The 13,885-nt window shown below is 37.7% G+C and overlaps 1 protein-coding gene across 8 annotated transcripts in view; it reads right to left on the bottom strand.

Annotated features, from left to right (window-relative positions):
- The window catches only part of LOC139983325 (uncharacterized), a 56,572-nt gene continuing 42,687 nt past the window's right edge, over positions 1–13,885 (bottom strand). For all 8 annotated transcript variants that reach the window (XM_071996822.1, XM_071996821.1, XM_071996819.1 and 5 more), the window contains 5 exons: positions 9,318–9,487; positions 8,245–8,470; positions 7,281–7,318; positions 3,596–3,706; positions 1–394 (listed from right to left, as the gene is read on the bottom strand). In XM_071996822.1, the coding sequence (XP_071852923.1) occupies positions 80–394; positions 3,596–3,706; positions 7,281–7,318; positions 8,245–8,470; positions 9,318–9,487 (860 nt within the window). In that variant the 3' untranslated portion in view covers positions 1–79. The remainder of the gene's footprint in view (positions 395–3,595; positions 3,707–7,280; positions 7,319–8,244; positions 8,471–9,317; positions 9,488–13,885) is intronic.

Genomic DNA, 13,885 nt, shown 5'->3' with positions numbered 1-13,885 from the left:
AGGTTACAGAACCTATCAACCCAAAAGTTTCATATTTGATCGATTTTCTATCTTCATTACACTGTCTGGGTAATTGTGTTTATTTTTTTGGTTTTTTGTTTGTTTGTTTATGGAGGGTCATGGGGTCAGATTTCCTTTTAGAAGACTTTCGGTTGATCCAAACCAGAAGCTGCTGACATAAGAAGGGCTTCTCTCCAAAGTCAAAGATCACCTGCTCATCAAATAACCCAGTATCTCCCTTGGCCTGGAAATATACCTCAAAGCAACGATACCCCTCTGAATCCACCTTCAAATCTTTAGCAAAGAGCTTCTTGGGACGTGGTTGATTCTCAGGTGAGGGAAAGAAAAACAGCTCTCTACTGTCATTATGACAGAAGTATATTTCGTGCAAAGTCTGAAAATAAAAGAGTTAAAAACCCTGTTATAGTGACTTGACATAATATAGGAACCAGTATTCGATTTAAGGGATATTCCTATTGCAGACAATGTAGCACTTCACTTAAAAAAAAAAAAATCTTCCAACTGTTAGCTGAAAACCAACCAAAATACTGAGTCTGAAATTGATAAATGGTTGTTTGGGTGGCTGAAAAAATGCTACAAAAACTGTCACTCCAGGAAGTGGATCACAGCAGATCTGCAAAGGTTGACTTGTGTAAAAACTAATCGGACATTTGCCGAATATTAGAACAATGCACCTTGTACGTATAAACCCTCTCCAAGTTACATTTCTTCAGATATAGAGCCTCTAAGATTTTAACAATTTGCCATCTGATGACCTCCAAAAACGTATGACATTGGAAAAAAAAAACAATAGCAACCTTCCAATCGTTTTAGGGAACCAATAGCTCTCATATCACATCTGCTAACACTCCACTTATGGTTACAAGTTTTAACCTCTATTGAAATTTTAACCTGCATAATAAACTTAACAAGAGCCCAAGGGCACTATGGTTCCTTGCTTTTTCGGAATATTTACAATGAAGCAGCACTTTCCTAAAATCATTATGTGGTCCGATGTAAACACACAATGTTATTGCCAAAATCATCACAAGTCAACCATTGGTTCTTCTGAGAACCTGTTGAGGACCAGGTGTCTGATATGAGCAAGTGTTGTCTCTTTTTACAGAACTCACAGAATCATCCTAACTGTACTTATTAAGAATTTTAATAAAACCAAACAAAACCTTGATTTCTAAAAACTTAACACACAAAGGTTGCAGAGGAGTCAACTTAGGGACAATTTGAATTTAGATTGGAATATGGCCACACAAATTCAAATAATCAACTTGAAAGAAACTAATACAGGTCACTGGTGGTCATCCTGAGGTCAAAGTTCACCCAAATGCAGGACAACTATTGGATTACAATAGCGTAACTCCCAACCTTGATGGACATTTGGTTTAAGTTACTGCAAAAATACTAGTTTTTGACCCCTAATTGCCCTTTGTTAACCTTGGATCACATGACTATAATGTTTGGAAACGACCCATTACCCCATTCACAACTAGTCCACAAATGACCTCACGGTTATTGCTAATAAGGTACAAAACCAACTTCTGGCCCCTCATAACTGAACAGGGTGTCCCATTGAAGCAGGAGTTGGTTTTCACCATAAGCAGTAAGTGACTAATTGCCACATTTTGCAGGCTGGGTGGGTCAAAATGGGACTGCTGTAAACTCACTTTATTTTTTTCACATATCAAAACTACACTGAATTTCAAAGAAGTGGGATGGGTGCATCCCCACCCCCCCCCCCCCGCTTGACTGCTTTAGGGTGAGGCCATGTAACTTTATGGAAGGGCCAGAGGTGGATCAATAATTCAAAACAGTAGGGGTGGCCCTGGGCTGTCAAAGCCAGCTCCCATAAAGTGGGATCTGGCGGTCCTCCCCTTGAAAAGGTTTGTATATAGAAAAGAGATGGTGCATTCTGAGACTAAATATTAGGTCTGTTATATTAGGTCTAAATATAAGGCTGCAGGGCACATTTTTAAGAAAATGTTAAGGGTTGTGTTTTGGAAAACCTTGCCTTCATATTTGGTTGTCCAAAGGATCTTTTGAATGTCCAAATGAAAGCACCCAAAAATAACAAGGCTTGTTTTAAAGAAAATTTAAAGGCTGTCCTTTGGACAGCCTTGACTACATATTTGGTTGTCCAAAGGATAGCTTTGGTCTTCCGAATGAAAGCACTTGGTTTTTTTTTTAAATGGAGCGCCGTACATAAGTATAATACTAAAAATTTTCGAATTAGCCTTGTAGGTGAGTACCGTATCCTTAGGCTACGCAGGCCTAGTCTATCGGCCTGAGGCTTAGGTCTTACTCTCAGTGATTAGTCTTATGGAGATTGACAAATCTTGGATAGAACTGTAGTGTAGAGTTATAGATATATAATGTGGTGTGCGACACTGTTCATGATTAATCATGAAGCCACAGGAATTCTCTGGTAGTGAAAAATTATTTCTGTAATCTTTTTCGATCATTTCCAGAGACGGTCGTCAGATCGCTCAAGAGGACCAAAATCAAGTCGGACAACCTAATACCCTGCTTCAGTCATCCGCGATACGACTCTCTTATTTGCTGGAAATGTTAAACACTTCAAAGACAAGTTGGAAATAAAATGTGCCCCCCAAAAATGATAGTAGCTTGTCAGTATCGCCCTCCATTCATATTAGAAACAACGTAAGAAATAAATCACGATGTCCGTAATGACGGGAAAATTCTACACTTTAGCTGCATGCACACCTCTTAGCATCAATAACTTGCAGTAAGCAGGTTTTGTTATTAGTAAAGACACAATATGCATCTGCACTACTGGTTACGTACAGTATCGTATACTTCGTACACTACAGACACTGGCAGCCGCGACCATGCTTGCTTTCTACCTCATGGCCAAATGCACGTATGACAAGCTAGCTGGAGTACAACGCAATACTATACTGTGCATGTGGGTATACTGCATGCTCATCTATTTTGCTGCAATGTACATGCAGTATACCCTGGGATTGCCCAGTCTCTGGAAATAAATACACATAAAATGTCTAGAACTCTACACTACAGTTCTGTCCCATATTTTCACAAAGTCGATCTCCATAGGCCTAAGACTAGTCACTAAGACGTAAGCGTCAGGCCGATAGACTAGGCCTGCATAGCAAATTGTTACGATACTGAATGTAAAGATATGGGGCCAAAGTGGAGTCATACCCCTCCCACATGCGCACCCGACTGGTTTATGCAACATTGATCACCTGACATGGTGATGCTTGGTATATGCAGGCAGCTCAGCATCACTCCAAAATGCATGGATATACATATAGATTGAATAGGGGTAGTTGTTATCGTGAGCACAATTGGATAAAAGTGCTAAATAGTGGTATTTTTGGTTTCCTCTTTGTAGAGATAGTGCAATTTGGTAGTATTTGATGTCCATGTACTCACTAAGGTGGATAAACATGAAGAATTCACTGTTTGCATGATAAACAGGGCAAAGTGGTTCATAATACATGGTATTTTTGTTGTTAGTGCTTTTCTTTCAGTGAAATGAATTAAACATTAAATTTCAACAAGTGAGTAAGACTAATCCGAAGGTTATAATTCTCACCTTTCTACTCTTCACACGAAAAGACCACGTTTGTTTAGAGTTCCTGTCATTTGTCATGTCAATAGACCATTCACCACACAGGACTTCAACACCTGGCAATAAAGGCTGTATCTACATGGAAGAGGTTAATAACATATCTTATCATAGATCTGCTAATCGATTCAGTTAAGAACAAGGCACAAAATTATAACTTGCAAAGAGTATTTTAAGCTATATGGATACATTTAAGAATTAATATCTTTGTACATTATAGACCATACGTTTCTGTACTTGACATTTTACCCTCAGTGGCTCATTTACAGGGTTGAAGTGAAAGAGAAGTTAAGAACTGAAATAAGATACAATAAAAGAACAGCATACAGTTAACTTATGATAGGACCTGTTGTTAGCATCCTGGTGAAATTTATATCCCAATTCTATGTAGTGTTCAACCGATTAACCTAATCGGAATCGGTACGAATATTGCATAATCGGAATCGGTAAAAATTACGTGGAATACCAGTTATGTGATACCGATTATTCAAAAACATATGGAAGGTGAAAATATCATTATTCAAAAGCATATGGGAGTTGAAAATATCAACTGATGTATTAGGTTTGTTCTTTTACTACGAAATATTAAAATAAGACATCCATACGTCTTTCACAGTGTATACTTTCATCAAATTAGGCTGCCAGGGTCGCCGATTTTGCTTCCCTCGTGGTTAGAAATTCATATTTCTTGGCACAGTAAACATAGCAGCAATACCAATTTTGCGAATTAAAGAATGTGCTGGAGAGGGTCGGAAATAAGCGGGGGATGGGCGATTCGCCCTCGCAAGTGCTAAAAAGACCTCCTAAAGCACAATTACGAGTGCGAAAAAGAAAAAAGAAAAATAAGAAAATCGCCCTCGTTATATCTGCGTAAAATTTCTTGTGACATGAGTTTGCTTTAGCTAGGAATTGCAGTTGCAGCGCGAATTGCGCAAACAGTTTTCACATACCGCATCAAATTTGAAGCAGTGCGAGAGGGTCGCGCACAATCACCGGGAAATTCCCGTGGCAAATTACGGCCTGCACGATACAATTTCAGTAACAGCGAAAACAACCTAAAATCCTCACAAATCTCCGACCACATGGTAGCCTTACTTAACACTAAGTCAACTGCATGGAAATCTAACCTTGCCATCTGTTTATTCGCTCCAGTTGTGTCTCAAATAAAAAATAAAAATATCCAAGGAAACTGCAATCTTCGACCACATGTTAGCCTAACAACCACACTAAGTCAATGGGAAATGTAGCCTAACCATTGGTTTGCCCCCAAAAAAAAATGCGTAGCTTAGTTTACATCTTTCAATTTGCTGGAAATCGGCATTTGTTTGGAAGGTACTGTAAGTAATATGTCTTATAGAAGGAATGTTATATTTTACATTGGAGTAGTTTCTAGTTGTTATTATTTCTTTACATCAATCTGGTATTACATTTTAGAGTAATTTTAAACAAGATACGATGATAAAATTTGCTTTTCAGTTTGATTGGCCTAAGCTTACATTTTCTATTTGAACCTGAATGGAGTTTAATAGGTAACGAATAGGTATGTTTAACTTCAAATTCGTAACATTTCTATTTGTCCTTAAACGGTATAATACTGAAAATAAGTAAAAAATAATGTCGGAATGAAGGCAATGTGTCATTAAAATTTACACTTTGGTAAAGATTGAAGATGGATGGTTTGTCTGAGATACTTTTTGAGATGGATATTTTGAGTAACTATTCTTAGCCCATTTCAAGCCATTAACAGGTGACATTCCCGTCGAGGTGGTTAGGCCATTCCCTTAGCACAGTACTGACTAGGTAGGATGTCATATTTCTGTATTTTGGAAATTTAAAAAAAAAAAAAACTTTTTTTTTCTTTCCGAGAAACTCCAGAGGTAATTTGGTTCATACAAAATGATACCTTAGAGCATTGCATAACAACGAAGCAAAAGGAAACAGGGGAAAATCACAACAATAATTGTTTCTGTCAAACTTTATTGCCGATTTCGTATAGACGGGATATTTTCTCATTTTCAAATAATCGGAATCGGTACGATTATGAAAAAAATAATCGGTAATCGGTATTTTCTGTTATGCATATTCGGTTGAACACTAATTCTATGTATTTCCAGATAACATTTTAATTTGACATGCTTTTGTACCTGGGTGTACATTTCAAGCAAACAGGTGTGATATCATAGATGCTAGTGATGGGAATCCACCAAAAACATTACTGAATGGTCCATGTCATTTGTACCCAGTCCGGAAATTAGTAAAAATCTCTAAAATTGTTCTCCATGTTCAGTTACATTTTCATATAAAGTAATGAAATAGAGGGGAAAAATTCCATGTGCATTTTCCCGTAATTTCATCATTTGCTGATATTCCCTTCTATCTTGTGATGAAGCATAAAATTTGGTGCAAATTGGTTACTATTCTGGCTGGAGAAATATTTGACCAACTACTTTGTTTACTTTCACATGTGCACACTGTACTGTACAGCCTGGGCAATCTCTCCGCATTGCGTACTTTCACGTTTTCAATGCAACAACATGTGATCTTTGTAGTACTCTTGGGCAGCTACAAAAGTGGAGCACTGACAGAATTAGTAACCGGGTACCAGGGATCAAATTTATGGACGTGCTTTATGTTGCTTTGTCTTTAAAAGTTTCATCCAATTTCTTGCAATTGCATGATGCTCTAGAACATGTCCTCTTGTGACATCAGTTCTCTAATTCACCCATGCAAATAACCAACTGATAGCATCATTTAGGGACTAAATTATACATAGCTACGGTATAGGGAATGATGCACTACATGAGAATGGAAAGTACTGTAATATGCTGCCCTGAAGTGACACTAACTGAACCAGAGTTGCAAAGAAACAAAAATACAAAGGACCCCTACATTATAAATGGATCTGTTGTGGAACAGGTAAATGCATTTAAGTTGCTAGGCACGTTTATTATGGACAACTTATCATGGAACAAAAATACTGATGATATACTGAGAAAAGAGACGACAGAGACTAATCTTTTTGCGAGCTCTAATATCGTATGGTGTCAGTCAGAAGATTTTAATTAATTTTTATTGTGCTATTATTGAAAATATTTTAACTTTAAACATTTTAGTCTGGTTTGGTCGCACGATTCAGAATGATCTTAGGAAACTAGAATCTGTCATAAGAAACGCGGAGCGCCTCATTGGCACATGCCTACCGTCCCTTCACTCACTCTACCAGGAGTGAACGTTAAAACGTGTTGAAAATATATTGAATGATGATAACCACCCAGCAACTGATTATTTCAAGTTCCTGCCTTCAGGCAAAAGAATGCATACTTTTAAGGGTTCCAATTTAGATTTACTGACAGTTTTTATCCTTCTGCTGTGAAGATATTCAATTCGCACGAAAACCGTTCAATAATTTTAAACTTTGTAGACGATATATATTGGATATGAGGGCATTTATATATATTTGTACGCTTTAATATTTTGTAGGTACATTTTATATTTTGTTTGTTTATCTTAATGTTTTATAGGAACGTTTTCATATTTGTTGTTTACAATTTTTAATGTTTTGAGCTCTTGTTATCAACCACTTTCCAATGTATTTTTTATGATTGGCTGAATAAATATCTATCTATCTAAGTAATTTTGAAAATAAACTTACTTCCTCGTTCAATTGTAGAATGAGCAAAGTCTTCACTTCTGCAATTGACAAAAAATAACATATAACAATTAATAACATTTAAACTGACAACTGACCCATAACTTCAAGGTGAACAGGAGAGAACCCTTGAAATGAGCATCAACTCTGGACACCTTCAGGATTGAGCAATAAGAGCTGTCAGGAAGTGCATTTTAAATGGATGATGACAAAGGAGCAGGCATGTATGTAGATGGGTGTGTACAGTGATGGATGAATGGATATTACATACGCTTCCATTGAACTAATACATCTTCATGGTTAAACCATTTCTCTACTCCTGATTAGAAAGTTAACAAACACTTAGAAATTATGTTTCCTGCAAATTCTTTCTATTTTGAAGTTTTTGTCTAATGTCTTTCCTGATTTGATTTTGATGAGTTTTACTAGCAGTTTTTGCAAGCCAGATTACCCTTCCTTTATTTCTTGATGTTGATATTTTTATTTTATTGTAAAATATCAGCTGAAACAGTAATTGACAATTACGCCATCTCCAAAATTAATTGGAAATTGATAATGGAATTGGTAATGGAATGGAACTGTTACCATCACTTTCCTATTATTTCCACAATGCTAACCCTATCACCCTATACCAATTCGCATTTTGAGGTTCTGAACAGAGTGTAATATCACCGTAAACTTATAGCATTATTGGCTATATTTTCGAGGTTCAACATGTCCAGTAAATGTACAAACATTTGTTGCTTTTATTGTTTGTTTCTGTTTTTTATCTAAACAAAAAAACAACTCAGAATGCAACTGTTATGCTGAATATTAAAGAGCTGTCTAGTCTGTTATATAATATAATAAATCCTACTGTACTGTCGCTTAGTGTATCAACTATGTATCACGATATATATGCTTTGCGAACTGTGCACTTCTAATGTTTATCATGGAAATGCATAGTTTACTTCTTAAAATATTTCACCTTTCATTTTGTGGAGACAGTCTTCTATCCCGGGTCTCTTCTCCATCTCCTTATCCAACATGTCGGTAAGTAGAGACTTGCACTCCTTTGGAAATGTTTCCAAATGAGGAAGCTGGAACTTTCCAGCTATTATGTTTTGCTGCAGCTGGAATGCATTCAAAGAGTCCGTTGCAACAAATGGATGAAAGCCATTGGACAAAATGTAGTACACTAGGTATCCAGCAACCTGTGGACATAAATGATGTAAAATCTGTCTTGTTTGTCAGTCATTATCAATGTTTCTTTTTCATTTGTTGTGGGCAAATTGCATTTGGATAATGTCTAGTGATGCACATTAAATAGAAAGAATCTTAGTAGTTGCATAAACTGTGAAAACATACAAATTAATTGAAGTAACTATGTAATATTCGTAAAATGTTGTTTTTAGCCCTCCAGATCCATTGATTTTTTAGTTCATTTATGTAAACTTTATTTTATCCAGTAAACGCAACATCAGTGGTTATGATGACTAAACATTACCTGTTACCTGAACTTGTGCAAACCAAAATGAAGAGGATTATATATTGACCTCAAAAGGAGCAAAAGTGTCAAAGTGGATAGCCACCAAGTTGTAGCTTACATAACAAGCCTATCAGCCTCTCCCACGTGCACATGTGGTCGCTAAGCTCTATAATGTAACTGGCTTCTAGGCCAGTAATGCAGTGTCAGCACTAAAAAATCCCCTGCAGCAAGACTGGGTAAATATTAAACAAATAAAGATTAACTGCTAGACCAGCAGTGCCTATTGTTTGATATTTACTGAGTGTGTGAAAACTGCATAGCATAAAACATAGCTCTACACAGCCTGGCTGCAGCAGCCACTTCAACATCCTACTTTGGTGTTAGTAGTTACTAATAAATTACAAATTCCCTACAACTCTGGTACCCAACCTAATTTCAAAATGTTTGTAAAATAGTTTCTCTCATTTTCAATGATTGGACAAAATACTTAACAGCTTTCATTAATATTGAAAGAGCCATACTATCTAGTGTATCAACATGGAAACGAACTTCAATTGACGATTTTAGTTTACCTGAATATCTGATGCCTTTAATAAGGGTATATCTTTTTGTTCTGAAGCTGCAGTAATACATTCAGATGCTAACCATCCCTGACTTCCCATAGCAGCTGTAACATTTCTTGATGTCCCAGTCCACTTCCTGCTTATCCCAAAATCTGTCAACAGTGCATCTCCTTTCTTGTCTGTGCAATAAAAAGAAAGGAGTTTAAACAATGGCTTAGTTACTATTAGTACTGTATGTCCTACTAAATAATAGTTTGAAGTTGACAAGGGCAAGGAAGTTTTAACTGGCTAGAATTGGCTTGATCCCAACACACCCAATATCTACTTTTTAACGACAACACTTAATGAAGCCCCTCTCTTGGAAAACTGTCACAATTGATCAGTAATTGTAATCTTTGCCAATAACAACCTTTAAACTGATGACGATAGCTATATAGATAGACACTATTATTAAATGGCATGAGCTCTATATAAATGTACCAATTGAGATTAAGACAATAAGGCTTTATTTATTTTGTTTACTTACGGGGTAAAGGTTATCAGACTCTGACGTCTGATGACCTCAAATGAACATTGACCTATCATTAAAATTATAGGGTTTATTTGCAGAATAAAGGGCATCCAGATACTACATGTGAGATACATCCAAACTTTCCCTTTTGAGAAATCATGTTTAACAAGAGCCCAAGGGCACTGTGGTTCCTTGCGTAGGGGTATTAATACACATAATATTATCAAGCAAGATTAGGCTCAAATAGTCCAAGTAATTGTGGTCCTACATGTACCCATAAAGTAACCAACACTATAGCCAACACTTTTGTGATGACAAATTGTGATCGGATTTTTGATCAAAAGGCACCTTTGAGATCTAAATATGGCGTCGAAAATGTAAGAAAGATAAGGTCACCTACAAGCGGATCAACAGATAAAATAACATTGGTGATCTCAGATGACATGATCTTTAAGTTTGAAAATGTTCCACCACCCCATTCACAACTTGTCCCAAAATATCAACTGTGTCACACCTTGGCATTGGGATTTAATTGCATTAAATGTCTGAAAATTAACTTTGAACTTGTATACATAACTTCACACTTGACCTCGTATAACTTCACACACAAAGCTCATCCGGGGGTCAACCTATTGACATTTTTGATCAGAAGGTACCTTTAACATCTGAAAATAGCATCGAAACTGTAAAAATCCCCAAGATCCGAAGAGGTCACCAGAGGTCAAATTGAGGTCAAGGGTCACCCAGATGCGGTCGACAATTGGATTACATTGAAGCAACTCCCAACCCTTACTGACAATTCGTTCTCAAGTTATAGCAAAAATACTAGTTTTTATCATTAATTGACCTTTGGTGACCTCAGATCATATGACCATTAGGTTTGAAAATATTCCCCTATACCATTTGCATAAATATCAACAGTGTAAAACCTTGGCACTGGGAGTTATTACATTAAATGTCTGAAGATTAACTTTGACCTCATATAACTTAACACACAAAGGTCACCTTGGGTCAAGTTATTGACATTTTGATCTGTGAGACGTGAATATAGCATCAAACTATAAAAATTCAAACATTTTTTTCTTTGCCCATTTTCTCCCCCCAAAATACTAGTTTTTTAACATTAATTGACCTTTGGTGACCTCAGATCACATGACCATTACAGGCGCGTATCCAGGATTTTCTAACCCGGGGGGCGCGAATTACTTTCTAAGCGGAGCGCCACCATCGGTTGGCGCGGAGCGTACAAGAAAATTTCTGGGTTTCGATACCCCCCAGATCACCGGAAATGGCACTTCTCGGGCTTGAAAATGACCAACCAGATGTACACTTTTGCCTGAGAACCGCAGTATTTCCCAAAAGTTTTTTTCCATCCATAACCTTTTGAAGATTGTCACTAGTCACACATCATGTTCGACCTCATTGCATGTCCTATTGATCATTGCTTTTGTAGGTGATTCTACGTCAGGGCCCACAATATCCGAAAGCCCCACTTTTCAAGGTTTTAAGCCCATTATTTGTTGAGAATTTGAAAACTCACATTTCTCGTGAATAAAATCACTTCAGAACATACCCATAATGTTGCACAAAATTCAATCTATGGACAACCAATATAGAAAAACCTCCTTGAACCCCTAACAGGTCAAAATTGCACGAGTAGAGGAAAGTATGATGAAGAATGTTGGTGAGGAAATGTTGGAAAATTCAGACACAGTTTATTAATTGGTGTACAAATATTAAAACCTGTTATAATGGCTATTATAAAACTTTGTTTAAGGAAATGAAAAATACCAGATATTTCCGATATCAGGTATTTCGAAACCGAACACTACACACATAGGCGTAGGTCCCGTAGAAGGCGGGGGCTGCAGCCCCCCCCCCGCAACCAAATTTTCCCCATTTTTTCGGGCACCTACTGAAAGAAAAATAAATAGCAATGAATAGCTTAAAAATAATCTCCTTGGTAATTAAAATAAAGTTCTAAGCTTGGCCGATATTACTAATGTAAAAGAGAGTTTTGACATAAATGGATCTGTATGCTTTTCTCCATCTACATAAGACATTTGGTTGTTTACATTAGCATCCGGAGGTATACTGTGCAACTTTCACGGACCGTAAGGTACACGATGCCATGCAATGTAATGAGCGATGCTTGCTTATATGATATTGGCACCGATATGTTGAACGTGCGCTTCGCGCGCGAAAAATTTTGGCTTTTTTTTCGGGCAAGTCATTACAGCCCCCAAATCCAATTGGGCTCCTACGCCTTTGACTACACACATAGACAGTTTTTGAGGCTGTTCCTGGAACATGCATTTCAATGCTCACTGATATCATGTTATATCTGCTCTTTGCTTTACAAATTCGAAAAGGCGTGTAGCGAGTAATTGCCAAGGGAGGGGCGAAGCCTGTAGGCAAACTATCTAAGCGAAGCGCCACCATGAGTTGGCGCGAAGCGTACAATAAAATTTTTGGCCGAAAATGCCTCCCAGATCGCTGGAAATGACACTTCCCAGGCCTTGTAAGTTGCATCTAAACATTGTCCATTTTGAAGTTACTAGCGATGTCATAAAGAAAATTTGCTCGGGGGGGGTCCCCCCTTCCCGAAATGTGTCATTTTCCCCGACGACTTGGTCGAGTTCAAGACCAGCCACAGTTGGTTCCATATAGCACAATTGTTTAAGGCGTCCATACACACACACACACGCGTTATGATAGATCATATATAGTATTTATATAGATACATTAGTGAGAGAGGAAATATGGAAACGTCAAAATGGAGTTGTCGGTGTAAGGGGTAGGGTGAGGCGCACACCCCCTCCGTAATCCTTGATCTGTCACTGGCTACCCTGTGTATATAATAGGGATCAGCGCTTTAACTATGACCGTTCCTTTTTCTCTTCCCGAGGTCTTGGCTATCTTCTACTCCCCCCCCCCCTTTTCTCCTTTTTCTCTTTTTTTTTTCTTTTTCTTTTCCCTTCCTTCCTCTCCTCCTTTTCTTTCCCCCCCCCCTTTTCCCTTTTTTCTTCTCTCCTCTTTTCCTTACCCGGGGGCGCGCGCCCCCAACGCCCCCCCCCTGGATACGCACCTGCATTAAGTTTGAAAATATTCCCCTATACCATTTGCAACATGTCTAAAATTATCAACCATGTCACACCTTGGAACTGGGAGTTATTGCATGAAATGTCTGAAAATTAACTTTGACCTTGTATAACTTTGCACACAAAGGTCACCCGGGTGTCAACCCATTGACATTTATGATCGAAAGGTACCTTTGACATCTGAAAATAGCATCGAAACTGTAAAAATCCCCAAAACACGAAAAGGTCACCAGAGGTCAAATTGAGATCAAGGGTCACCCAGATGGGGGTCGACAATTGGATTACATTGAAGCAACTCCCAACCCTAACGGACAATTTGTTCTCAAGTTATTGCAAAAATACTAGTTTTTTATCATTAATTGACCTTTGGTGACCTCGGATCACATGACCGTTAAGTTTGAAAATGTTCCCCTAACCAGTTCACAACTTGTCCCAAAATATAACCTTGTCACACATTGGCACTGGGAGTTATTGCAGTTTTAATATTTTCGGTTTTTGGACCATAACTGACCTTTGGTGACCTTTGTGGGCACCAAAAACAATAGGGCACACCTTCTCCATATGGCGGATCTATAGTCCAAGTTTGGCCTCAATCCAACATTCCCTTATTGAGATAGAGCGTACCCAAGCAAGTGTCACAGATGCACACACACATACATACACGCACACACACACGCCAACCATACTACATAGGTTCCTTTTGCTAAAGCAAGGAACCAAAAAGTATTCAGACTTCATCATCTGATGCACTTGAATAATTGTTGACCTAAAAACAACAGGATTCTTCTCAATATGAAGCCTTTACATACTAACTATAAGATGTACATAAAATTCCATTTCTACGACACCATGTTTGAAAGCTTTAGCTTTTTAGACTTTGACCTCAGATGACCTTCCATATCCACCATAATTACTAGGACATATCACACCATGGGGCAGGCATTCACACACAAAGATAGAAATCC

Source organism: Apostichopus japonicus, chromosome 16 (assembly GCF_037975245.1).
Source record: "Apostichopus japonicus isolate 1M-3 chromosome 16, ASM3797524v1, whole genome shotgun sequence".
NCBI lineage: Eukaryota > Metazoa > Echinodermata > Holothuroidea > Aspidochirotida > Stichopodidae > Apostichopus > Apostichopus japonicus.
Note: the sequence above shows the minus strand (reverse complement) of the source record. Positions and strands in the feature narration are given on the sequence as shown.